Consider the following 13,049-nt stretch of genomic DNA (forward strand, 5'->3'; position numbering starts at 1 on the left):
TGCCCTTCTCACCACACTGTGCTCCTCATGCTGTAAAACACAAACTGACCTGGATTTATCTTCTCACCTTTAACCAGAGTGAGAAGAAGAAAGCTCCTTGTGGATGCTATCACTTCCTAACTTTACTCTGCCCCAGTTTTGAATTGGATTTTAAGGGGTTTGTGTTTTTATTAGATGTGCTCTGTCTAGTGGGATGTTTCAGTCACTTCAGCAGCCCTCAGCGAGAGCGTCTGTCACAGGCGGTTCATGTGTCTCTGTCACAGGTGTGCTCTCACCATGATGTCACATCTGGAGTTTGATGTGAGCTCCTCTGCTTTGGATGAAGAGGGTCATTACTGCTTGCTTTGGGGGAAGGTGGAGGTGTGGTTAGGGGTAACTCAGTTCTCGAAGGGTTTTTTTCAGTGATAGGTACAGGCTTTGCTCTTTCTTTTGGTCGTGTTATCATTCTGTAGCTCCAGAGACTGGGGAGAGGTGGGGAGAAAAAAATCCATTACCCAAACTCCATTTCTTGCAAAGTGGCTGACTGTGTTTTGAAGCACACCAGGTGAAACTGCCTGAGTGCCTGTGTGTAATTATCTGGCAGGAGAAAATGACCTTTGTGGTCAATAAACCATTTGTCATTAATTCTGTGTCCTTTAAAAGCAACGCAAGAATGAAATCCATGCGGCAGAGGATGGGAGAGAGCAGTAGATGGACCTGCCCAAGTTCCTTTGCTCAGAGTGCAGACAGGGCTGAGTAGCTGGCAGCGCTCAACGCAGCAGGAATGAAAAATTGGGGCAGGAAGAGAAACTCAGCTGAGAAATCTGGGAAGGCCAGGAACCAAGCCAGGTATTTATCAAGAGGGAAGTTAATGTTGTTGTCATGAATTTGGATTTCAGCTGTTTCCCGCAAGATAACAGTGTGCTTGTGATGGTTAGAGCACTGGAGAAATGCTGGGAGAGCTTCCCAGGTGACCTGCCACGTGTTGAGTCTGTTAAAAATGACCTGGGAGGGCTGGGTGTTGAGGAACTGGATGTTCTAATGAGCCCTGCAGGGACATTAATTCTTGCAGCCCCCTTCATCTCCCTTGGTTGCTGCGTTTGGGTGGTCTGAAGGTCGTTATCTTCTGGCTTTCCTCATTCTCTTTTGCAGCAGCAGGAGGAGGAGGGAGGGAAGAGGCAGCTGAAAGCAGTGGAAATAAATAGCAACATATTTCCAGAAGAGAAGCAATTCCCAAGTGTGGGATTAAAGAGCTTTTCCAAAGCCAAGCATTCAGCTCTGAGAGGAAAGCGCTGTAAGAAGTGGTTTGTCTGGAGCAGCTCACCTTTTTCCCTCACCACATCGAGGTTTCCTTCCCGGGGAGCCAGCAGTCGTTCCATAGGCTCTAGACATCAAACAGGCAGCTCGGTAAATACAGATGTGGGGCAAGGGAAGGTTCAATCCTTTCATCTTCTGGGCTTTGAAACTTAAAGGTACCTGTGGACTGGACAGGAATTCCTAAAGCCATGAGTAAGCAGCAGGAATCTCGCTAAGCAGAGTCTGGATGTGCTGGAGGCAGTGTGTCCTCAGCAGTTAAAGGGAAGATGCTGCCATCCAAGAAATAGGAGAAGCTGGAAAATATTTTTCAAATATGAGTTTGTGTGCTGGTAGTGAAAGAAAGCAGCATTAGTAATAGAAACTGGGGTGCTGTGGAACTGAACTTTTGTTGTAAATAAAGCCATTCCTCGCTCCCATAAAGTGCTGGGGCCCCTAGGATCGCTGGCTGGGCTTGGCATCGAGTCCAGCAGCGTCTGTAACCGGGCCCCAGTGAATATCTGGTGTTATTTTGGAGGCTGTGCTCAGGATATGTAAAAAAAGAACAACTTTATTTTGTCTTCTGGATACAGGTCATTGTGATTCCCAAACTGTTTTGCCTGCCTCAGAGAGAAGAATGTAGTTAAAAAAGGACTCCCAACTCTGCTGTATTGAAGGGCTATAAAATAACCATTGATCCTTCGTTAACTGATGGTGTCACCCTCGTATCTGTAGGGAACAGGGCACATGATGAGCTTTTAAGACAGGACACAAGTGGCTAGTGATTTTATTTTCAAGTTTAGTGAATTGAGAAGATCTTGGCTACCATATTTCAGTGGCTGGAGGCGCTTTAGGCAGCCGGCCGGAGTAGCTTTTGACTTTTTGGGTTAATATCAGATACTCTGATGCACAGATAAGATGGAGCCCAAGGCTGTAAGCCAGACGGGTTATGCAATTCCTTGGGAGTGCTTCGCCAGGAGCTCATTTCTGGGGACAAAAACGTGTGTGTTTGTGTGTGTAGGTAAACACACTGCAAAAAATATAGACGTGTATGTAACGCGTGAGGAGATCCCTCAGCCTCTTCTGTCAGCGCATGTGAACTCTGCGGGCTCACCGGGACGGTAGCTGGTGCTGTTGGTGCAAGCAGCAGCATTAATGGACTGTCACGGTGCAGCTGCTATTGCTACCCCTCACTTTTCCTGTGCTCCTAGGTAACCAAACCTTGTTCTTGTGTCCATCGCTTCTTCCCATCAAGTTCTAGGAGGTGTTTTGCAGTCTCTCCATTTCCCTGCTCGCCTTTTGGCTGCGGCGGGAGGGAGGGATATGCAGCAAATGGTTCCTGCATCTGGTTTTACAGGATGGTTACCAGAAATTTTGATGAGGTGGAGCTCATCAAATTAAAAAAAACGCTTCCCGTTTCTGATAGCAATTGAATTTGCACGTATTTTTCCTTACAAAGAAATGATGGATAAAATAATGCATATTAAACCTAGGAAACGCACATGGAAGTTATCCAATGGCCTCAAATTTAGAATAGTTCATACAGCAGAGCATGAGGAGATGCTCACAACTCTTTGGTTTTTTTTTTTGGTTTTGTTTTTCTTTTTTTTCACCATTTCCCAGATAGCAGATCCAGGGCAGGGAAGGATAAAGAGCTTTGCTCAAGGGCAGCCAGTAGCAGAGCTGAGAGCAAAGTGAGGTTTTGTGAGCCCCTGCTAATTTTTCTGCCCCTTGCCAGCATTGCTGATGCATTTTCCATGACTTTTTTTTTTTCCATTACTCTATTTCTTAAACTCGCCAGTGCAGTTTTGGCTCCGTTTGCAAACAGCATCGATGATCCGTCAATCCGCATCTGCAGAAAGTGGGTTTGGAGAAGGGAAGAAGTAGATGGGCTGAGCAGCAGTAATGAAGAGAAACCCAAACAACTCTCTCTCCTCCCACCATCCCACCCCCAAAATAAACACAACCCCCCAGGAATTTCATACTTCACAGTTTGTGGTGGTGAAGGGATGATTCACTCCTTTTTCCAGGAGAGCATATGTACTGTTTGGTGTGTCCGGCCAGTCTCTATCAGAGTTGTGTGTGTAGACCTCTACCTATAAAGGTAAAGCTTGACTAACCCTTGGTTTTAGACAAAAGTAAAAGGGTCAAAAGCAGAGACCCCACTTATAAATCAAGTATGAAAAACCTTCAGAAGGTCCATGCAATAAGGCAGAATAGATGTGTGAGTAGAAATGCCACTAGGTAGACAGTTACTCCTTGCTTCCCATCAGCATTCTAATAATTAGAACTCTAAATATTGTAGAAGTGTGTGTATTGGAGAGTGAAACAGAAGCCTACTCTCCTTACCTGTAGGGAGAGGCTGTAGGTGCAGCAGGGCAGGGCACTGTGTGACCCTGGCTGTCTCGCCAGGGGCACTGCCACCTCCCTGCAGTGAAATCCATGACTCTTTCTTTTAGGCTTGCATCTTAAGAGGCTTTTTTTTTAGGTTTCTCATTAGAAAAAAAAATAAATTAATTAAGAAGCATGAAAACAAGAACTTGCTTCTATTCCCTGGTGTCTTAATACCAGGGTTCCTGGTAGTTGAAACCAAGTGTCTCTTAAGCAGGGGTTTCTTATAAAGATGAAGTGTGAAAGTTTCTCACTTACTTGAAATGAGACTTTAATGGTTTTATGGTGTTAAGAGGAATTGTCAGGGTCAGACAGCTGTTGGTTACGTAAAGGAGATGGGATTGGAGATGGGATTTACCACGCTGTTGTTGCCTAACAGGCGTTTTGGGGTTGTTTTGCTGGTTCTCTGCCTGCCACGCGCAGAGCTGGGAGGCAGAGCAGGGTAATGACCTGGGCTGGAAGGGACGTAAACTGAGCAGGGCTGGAAAAAGGAGAGGAGAAATTATTCCTGACTCATCAGTTATATTTGCAGCCTTTGCAGGGAAGAGAATACCACGTCTGCTTTAACCTGTTGACTGAAATATTCTTCTCATCTGTTTGCAGGAAACCAGGCAGACTCTTTTCCATAACTGCCTGACTTCCTTTTCTTAATGTCTCTAGTTCAGACAGGGCTGCCGTTAGCGATGTTTTGGAGCTCAGCACTCTTTGCCCTTGTCCTGAATTGCTCTTCACCCTTTTCTCCTGTGTCTGAGCGTTTCCCTACACCCTCCCTTCCCTCCTCATTGCCCGGACAGACCAGTTCGCCTGCGCAAGGCTCCACAAGCGCGGGGAACGCTGCTGGGTGGCCACCAGGGCCACGCATCGTTGGAGGGCTGCTGGCTTGCGATTCATTTGTCAGCTCTTCCAATGAGCTCAAGCTCAGCGTTGTATTAATATGGCAATGCCGCTGCAGGAACAGCATGTTCCTCCTCACAGGGCTGCGTTCCGTGGGCCTGGGACTCCAGCCTGGCTGTTTATGCAGAAGTTTGGTTTCCTCCCACCTCACTGCTGGTGTTTACAAAAGGAATTGCAGTTTCCTGGGAAGTGAGATGGAGCTGCTGCTCTGCTCTGGATGCCTGCCCTCCCTGCTTATGCTGAGCTCCTTCTCAGCCTCCTCAGCCTGAAAGTCTTGATCGGTTTTGCTCGTTGCTGCTCTAATTGTGAGCCTGGCTTTTTGCAGGGGCAGCCAGGGCGCTTGGTCTATAGAAGAGTTTCTGGCATTTCTGAGCTGTTTTATATACCTGATTTCTCCTTCTGAGGTTCTGCAGGTGTTATTCCTGTGAGATAAAACAGAAGTGATGCCTATGTTAAAGATAAAACTAAAACACTGAGCATTCAAATTACTTTCCACAAGTTGCATAGAGATGAGTGACACAGCTTAGAGCAAGACGCGCACATCCTGGGTGTTGCTTCTCCTGCACACTGCTGTGTGTGTGCTGGTAGATGTCCTTTGACATCTACCTAGCAATTCAGTAGGTGAGTTGCAACACCAAGTGCTGTGTGTCTGATTTGGACAAGTGGCAGGAACAGTCCTGTTAAGCTAAACCGTTGGTATCTGAAGTTGTATGGGAGCTTCCACCAAGGAAGCTGTAGGTACCTTCCCAGGGACGTTGCCCACCAACCAGGTTCAGTGGCAAGAAAATCCTGAGTTACATTGGGACCGGATGCCACACAGATCCGTTTCTTACTAAGAAAGAAGCTGGACCAAAGAGCTTGGACCAAAATTCCCTGAAAACTCTGGGCTTTACTATGTACCTATCATCAAATATTTTTTTTGTTATTATTTTCTTGTTTTCTGACTGCAGAAGAGTTCTGGGTGTGCTGTTCTCTTCATGCAGCCTGGCCATTCGTGTGTTGGCAGTAGCTGCTTTTCATTATTTGCACATTTGTATTTTCAGTAATTTGTTCTCTTAAACCCTGATTAGGGACAGCATTAATTTGTGGCCGGTAGGATGCACACAGATACTGAGCTATCCAGAGCATTGCAGCAGCTTCTGTGCCTCCAGCAGGAGCATCCTGATGCATGGGTGGGTGCGACTACTCTTTTTCACACCCATTTCCATGAAAATCAATGAAGTCAGCTTTTGTCGTCCAATTTATTCACCTGCATCTTTGTACTCCAAAGTGCTGTGTTCTGTGAGCGCCCACATGTGGGGCTGATAACTGTTGTGTTATCATTAATTTCAGAGTTGGTTAGTTCTACAAGCTGTGTATAGATTCCTGATTTTGATTAGCTTGGCAGCTTTTGTATTGTTTGTTTAAAATCAGTGATTAAAGTGAATGGTTTCAGGCTCTTGGTTTAGCAGGGAAAACAGAAATTTCAAAAGCTGTTCCTTGCAAGATCTGTGATACTTGTGGCAGAGTCCTTGTTAGAGGCTGCCAAGAAAGAACTGAGCATCTAAATATTATGTGGATGAAAAAGGAATTTATTTTCCCTTTGCAAGTTTGCACTCATGCCAAAAAGCAGTTTTACTTTAAATCCTCACTTTAATCTTGCAGCAGCCCTCACTGTGGGAAATATTTCAAGTGAATAACAGATCTGTGCAGTTTACTATTTGGTGGAATAAAATGCTTGAAGTCTCTCCGTTATTTAGCACTATGTAAATATTTTTGCTTTTTGGGATGTCACAGTAATACAGATTTTCTTCTCAGAAACCTATGATGTGTCTCTGGTTTCTCCTTGGATTATACAGGGGGAAAAATAACTGATGCAATAGTGGCTTTATTAGCACGGTCCTGTGGTTCAGACCTCTCAAACCTCCCTCCATGGACCTGAAAGCTGTTCTTAAGTGACTTGTCTGCAATACATAGAATGTTGTTTCTTATTTTCTTAGTGTTTTCATTGCATAATGTCCTTTTTTTGGTGCATTACACAATTTATCCTTGAATAGGAAGTGGAATATTTAGGCTTGCAGTTTTCTGTCATTTCTAAAAGAGAAGCGGCAGCAGATCCCATACATCACTTTTTCCCAGTGCCTCTCCAGCCTGCCGATGCCACCGTTTTCAGCATGAGCTGAGCATGTTTGCTTGGGTTTCTCTTTCCATAGCAGCATCAGGGGGTTAAGGTTTTCCTATATGTCGTGAATGGGAGTTTGTACAAACGCCAGCAGTCAGAGTTTTGTTTGGGAGGTTACAGTCCTGCAGTCTGTGTAGCCCAGAGGTTTTATCAGTGCTTAAGGCCCTGCTGGTTTGGTTCTGCAAAGTAACCTAAGCTGTCCTGTCAGACCCTGGTTGTGCACACGCACCCGGGATTGTGTGTCTGGGCAGAACTTCAAGCAAGCAGCGAGGATGGGGAAGGGATCATCTGTTTTCAGCAACCTGGGTAGCTCAATGCGTTTAGTCAGCCACAAACTCCAGCAGGTTGTGGTGGCTCTGCTCACACTCCGTGTTACTGGGCAAGGAGTGCATAGCATCCTTTGTGACCATTATGAAGGTAATGGGGAAAGATCCCTGGATCCCAGTCCCGTTTTCTTCCACTGACACCAGGATGATGTTAGTAGACCATGGACCCACCCAGCTGAGATGACGATGGTGGGTCTGGTGAGTGGAGCTAGGGTGAAACAGCCCTCCTGGCTTAACCTGCTGCTGCTCGTGTGCAAGCGTGGAGCAAACACAAAGGAGATTTTAATTGGGTTCCTCTGGAAGGACAGGGCTGCTGCACTTTGCCAGTACAAAGCATCTTTCCTGATGAACCTGGAGACGTGCTCCACCCTCCCTGTGATTTGCATATGAGCATCCTCTTTAGCGGTTACAATACATGGTTTCAGCTGTCTAGGTGGTTACAGTTTCATGGGAAAGGTTTTTTTGATCTTAATGGGAAGGAAAGTTTCTTGTTTTAAAGGAAGATGAAGGCTGGATTCTAGACTGAATCTGAGCTTTTTGACTTATGATGAAGACATCTGCTGTGGTCACATCAGGTGAGGCTAGGAGGGAGAGGCTTGCTGGTGTTCGCTGGAATGTGCCTATATCTCCTCGCTATGCATCTGGGATAACAAGTCCTGTGGAATGAGATAATTGTATTGGTTCTGACTCCGGATGGTGTAAAGGAGATGTGTGAGTGTTGGGGATGCCTTGGGACATGTGCCTAAAGCTTTGTGTGAAGAGTTCTCATGAGCGGTGGACCTACGCTGGGAGAAGACCTGCTGGAACAGCAGATGAAGCTCTCATGGCTGAAGAAAAGAGGTTACTTCCAGAGATTTCTATCTCCAAAGAAAGCATCCTTTCGGTTTGGCTCAAATTATTACCCAAAGCAGCATGTCTGAGTTGTAAGCATCGATGCCACTTTGAGTAATGACCTAATCAGAACCTAGATCTTAATATGCTTTTTGGCTCATTTTTATGAAACCAAATTATTTCAGTTGTTTACAGCTGGGTGTACTTTTTTCCATGGCTTGGTGTATTCTGTCTTGTCTCCCAGCAGTTTGTTTACTGATACTGGCCCTGTTAATGCCAGTTGGCAGAGATTCTCCTTTTCACTTGAGGGCTGAGAGCAGTACCTTTGAAGTCCTTGAAGAATTAGTTGCCTTGGGAAGTTTTCATGCTGTAACATATGGCCTTTTTAAAGTTTTTGATCATTAACTGACTTCACCACAATCATCTTCATAATGCCATTAATAAAGGTTTCTTAACCATGCTCTTGGGCACTTAGGAGGTTGTGCAATAGTTCAGGAAAAACATTACAAAACACAAATAATCGCAGCATGTAAACAGAAAGAGGGACAGTCTGGAAAGGTCTGAACATTGAAGCCTGAAGGTAAGTAGGAATTAGAGCTTTATTCAAACACACCTTTCAATGTTTAAAACAAAAACCCAACCCCAAACCCCATGTCATTAATCAAAACATAAAGGTATTGCTTTTTTAATTGCTTTTATTTTTTTGTTGCTTAATAGTCTGTGGTTTACTAAACCACTACAGGAGTCTTCGGCTCTGTAAACCTGAAAACTTGGAGGATGTTGCATGATACCCATTCCACTCATAAAACTGTGTTTTCTGCTAAAACCCTGAATTGTCAGTACAGCTGGAAAAATGTGTGTGTGAGAGAGTGAAGAGGAAAGTATCCCCTGAGAAGTTATGGATTTCCCTGCTGTCTCTGGTTATTGCTGGAAACTGCCATGCGGTGGTTGAGGAATGAGCGTATACTCAGATTAGGTTTGTGTTATTGGTGTTTTTATGGCAATTTAGCCTTCCACATAGTTACCTGCACCCACTGGTGATTCAATCTGAGCTAAGATAAGGGAACTGTTGGAATGGGTCCAGAGGAGGCCAAGGAGATGATCTGAGGACTGGAGCCCCTCTGCTATGAGGACAGGCTGGGAGTTAGGGTTATCCAGCCTGGAGAAGTGAAGCCTCTAGGGAGACCTTGTAGCAGCTTCCAGTGCTGAAAGGGGCTCCAGGAAAGCTGGAGAGGGGCTTTTTACAGGGCGATGGAGTGATGGGATGAGGGGGAATGGCTTTAAATTGGAGGAAGATTTGGATTGCACATTAGGAAGAAATTCTTCACGCTGAGGGTGAGGAGGGCCTGGCCCATGTTGCCCAGAGCAGTGGTGTCTGTCCCATCCCTGGAGGTGTTCAAGGCCAAGTTGAATGGGGTTTGGAGCCCCTGATCCAGTGGGAGATGTCCCTGCTTATGGCAGGGGGTGGGGCTGGGCTTTGAGATCCCTTTCAACCTGGACCACTTTATGATTCTGTGACCTTTTACGTGGCTGTTGTTCCTTAGAGGAAACAGAAGTGCACATCTCGGCTCTCACATGCTCTCAGTAATCCAAATTTGTGATTAGCTCTGGTGAGCATCAAGTATGTCCATAATGGACAAACGATGTGCATGCACGTGTTCAGTTTGTTGTCCTGTTTTTTCTCCCAGGATGCTTTTTCTCAGTGATAGAAGTTTTTCATGTAGTAATTCTTTTACTCTAGTCTTCAGATTTTCTGTCATCACTCAGTAGTAAAGCCTAGTTGGTGGGGGTGTTTTAGTTAGCATTCATCAATGAATCCATCTGAGCGGTACCTTGTTTCTGTTTACTTGCTTTACAAAGGTATGTTTTCCATTTAAGTGGGCAGTTGTTCAAGAGCTGTTGCAAAACCCTGTTACACAATGCACGAATTCCTGATGCATAAGCAAGGGGCAGGCGTGGTGAGCTGCTGCGAGCTTTTTAGGTCAGTATGCCATGAATCAGTATTTATTATCTAACTTTTTCAGAGCTTGAAATTTTGACCTTTTCACTGTGCGGCTCTGTTTGGGACTGCGCAAAGAGGCAAATTGTACGCAAAATACAGCCAGCTCTTGAATTCCGGGCATTTGTAGCCAAAGCAAAAGCAGCTCTGAGCTGAAACATTAGTAGTCTGGCCATGTACTGCTCAGGCATCCTTTCTCCTCCTGAATAGCTAAATGCGAAAAAAGATTGAAGGCATGAAAAAGCTGTGTGTTTTCTGTGCAGTCCCCTCATCCGTGGGAGTGCTCTTTTTCAAGAGCAGGATGTGACCTTTGGATGTTGACAGCGCTGTAGCCAAAGTGAATCATTTTATAAGCAGTGATCAAAAAGCAGATTGGACACAGTAGTGCCCTGTGGTGTTTTATCCCAACATCGCCTTAATCGAAGCTGATAATCTGTCAAATTGTGATGTGAGTGAGCGCTTCCAAAGTACAGCGCTCATTCTCCTGCCCATTTACTGAACCGCTCTCATAGTTGTCAGCTTTATAGCAAAGATGTGGTTCATTTGATACTGGATGTTTCTAATGAGGGAAACATAAATCTTTAGGTAAATCAATGTTTGTCAGTTAGCCCTTATGCCTTTCTGATGTTAAAGTGCAAGGAAAATAGCATATACATGAATCACAAAAAGCATGGAATGCTTTTGAGGAAAGCAGTAGGTTGAGGACACGGGTTTCCTGATCAACGTTCCTGCTCCATAAAGAAGATTAAGACCTTGGAGCTGTGATCTGAAACTGCATAGCGGATTTTGTGGTTACTGCGACGGCTGCTGCTCATGATTGCATTTAAAAGCCCTTGAGGTGCTTCACAGGGAAGTGTAAATCATAGAATCTTAGAACAGTTTGGGTTGGAAGGGACTTTAAAGATCATCTAGTTCCAACCCCCATGTGGTGGGCAGGGATATCTCCCAGTGGACTAGAGTGCTCCAAGCTCCATCCAACTTGGCCTTGAACACCTCCAGGGATGGGGCAGCCACCACTGCTCTGGGCAGCCTGGGCCAGGGCCTCGCCACCCTCATCGTGAAGAAATTCCTCCTCCTGTCTAATCTAAATCTGCCCCTCCGCAGTTTATACCCATTGCTCCCAGTCCTATCACTACAAGCCTTTGTAAACAGTCTCTCCCCAGCTTTCTTGTAGCCCCTTCAGGTACTGGAACAAATGGGAACAAGCTTGTTCTTGAGTGATCGAGTAGTGTTTGAGTTGCACATCCACCCAGCTCACTAGGGCAGTATGTGCTGGTTGGCTTTGGTAAGTCACCTGAAATCAGTTGTTTGCTCCTGCCTCAAACCAATGTCTGGTTAGTATTAAAAGCAGCGATGTTTTGCTCCCAAGTTGTTCACGTCTCTCTCCTGCCATGGGGGTTTGCCTCCGGTATGTACTTAGAAGTGTGCATAGTTTTCTGGTCTGTGTTCAGCTGATTAAGGTCATTTGGGTATGAGCATTAAGATGATTTTATCGGACAGTCCTGTGTCTCCTAGAGTTCTGCAAATAAACTTTCCTGTTGCAGCACCCACAAGCTGCTTACTGCTTTAATCTCTGGCAGATTTAGAAGCCAAATGGCCAGGAGGAATGGGAGCAGCACAGCGCATTAACGCTCATCTGAAAGCCAACTACAGATCTGGCTTGTGCCTTTATAGAGCAAGATGGATGCATCAGATAAAATGGGAAGGCTGGTGAAAACAAAGAGTGTTACTTGCTTCTGGAGAAGTACAAAGGAACTATTTGGGGTATTCTAGTTGCTTAATTGCTCTCAGTTTCAGTTTTGCCCCTGAGCTGCTAGAGAAGGGGAAGCTGTGTCAGTGTTGTGAGGGTTTTTTCCAGAGATGTTTAGACATCTGATAGTGCAGACAACTTTCCCAGTGGCCGCAATTTGCACTTGAAAATCCCACTGCCCTCTCTTGAATCCTCAGTGACCATGAGCTTTTGTGTTACAGCACTGCCCAGGAATGCAGAGCTTTGCAGTGTCATTGTTTGCATGTTCCTATCTATTTTATCGCCTTGAGGGTGGTTCAATAACTCCAGAGCACATGGAGCTGGTGGACCACAGGCAGTTGCAGTGGGAAGGACGCCCCCAGGATAGCCATGCAGAACATATGTGATGCGCATCCACGCGGAGGTGCCAGGCAGAGGCTGGTGGGTCGAGTTGTGTGGGGACACCGGTGGGAGCAGCAGAGCAAACCTTGTACCGGGGTTGAACTTCCTGCTGTAGACTTCAGCTGGGGGTAGGACCGTGCAGCAGCATGAGACTTCAAGAATCACTAAGCAGGCGTTTTTTGGCAGAGGAACAGAGCTCATTTGTTTTATCTGAGAAGACCATGCAAGCTAAATAGACCATCCAGAAAATAAGAGGTGAGAGCAGTAGTGGAGGCATCTAAACACAAGATGCCTTTCATGAAGGGAAGAGCAGGGCAGCACAAATGTGGACTGAACCTCACGATTCTCCAGTGGCTCAGCCCCAGGAGCCACTGAGTGGAATGTGCTGAACCGGGGGCTGCCCGCATGCAGGGTCTGCAGTCACAGCCACGCTGCTGCCCCATGGCCTCATCACCTCCACTTGAAACAAGAAGGTTTTGCGTCTCCTTTTGTCCCAATGATAAAGCATGCAGCCTATTCTGAGCAAAGAGGGAGGTCTAGGGGCAAGGGTTGTGCTGCAGATGGCTTTTAAAGAGGAGAACTATATCCACTTGGAGCTTTTTTTAATTCAGGTGTTTTGCAATGCCCCGTCTGCTGTCACTTGAAGAACTCATGACATGTTTTCTGTTTCTATTTCAGGCCAGGAACTTCCTAACAGCCTGCGGCACAAATACAACTTTATTGCAGACGTGGTGGAGAAGATCGCTCCTGCCGTGGTTCACATCGAATTGTTTCGCAAGTAAACAACATGCCCAGTTGTGACTTTTTTTGTTCTTGAAAACAGCTACCAGTGTGCCAGGCATGGTGATTGGTGCTGTGTAATAGCAGAGAGGGTTTTGAGATGATAAATATTTGTCATGCTTGAGAATTAAAGATAATTTAAGAGTTCTGGCAGAAAAGAAAGGAGTTAAACTAATTCGCATGCATTATCTGCTAATGATACTAAGTATAACAGCAGATCTCCTACAGCATTTAAAACCCACGAGGCTCTCTTTGTATGTTATT

At 45.6% G+C, this 13,049-nt stretch overlaps 1 protein-coding gene across 1 annotated transcript in view; it reads left to right on the plus strand.

Moving 5' to 3' along the window:
- HTRA1 (HtrA serine peptidase 1) overlaps window positions 1-13,049 on the plus strand; it is a 32,999-nt gene that overhangs the window by 4,446 nt on the left and 15,504 nt on the right. Inside the window, exon 2 of the mRNA XM_069863772.1 lies at window positions 12,684-12,783. Within this exon, the coding sequence (XP_069719873.1) occupies window positions 12,684-12,783 (100 nt within the window). The remainder of the gene's footprint in view (window positions 1-12,683; window positions 12,784-13,049) is intronic.

This window comes from Phaenicophaeus curvirostris, chromosome 9 (genome assembly GCF_032191515.1).
Source record: "Phaenicophaeus curvirostris isolate KB17595 chromosome 9, BPBGC_Pcur_1.0, whole genome shotgun sequence".
NCBI lineage: Eukaryota > Metazoa > Chordata > Aves > Cuculiformes > Cuculidae > Phaenicophaeus > Phaenicophaeus curvirostris.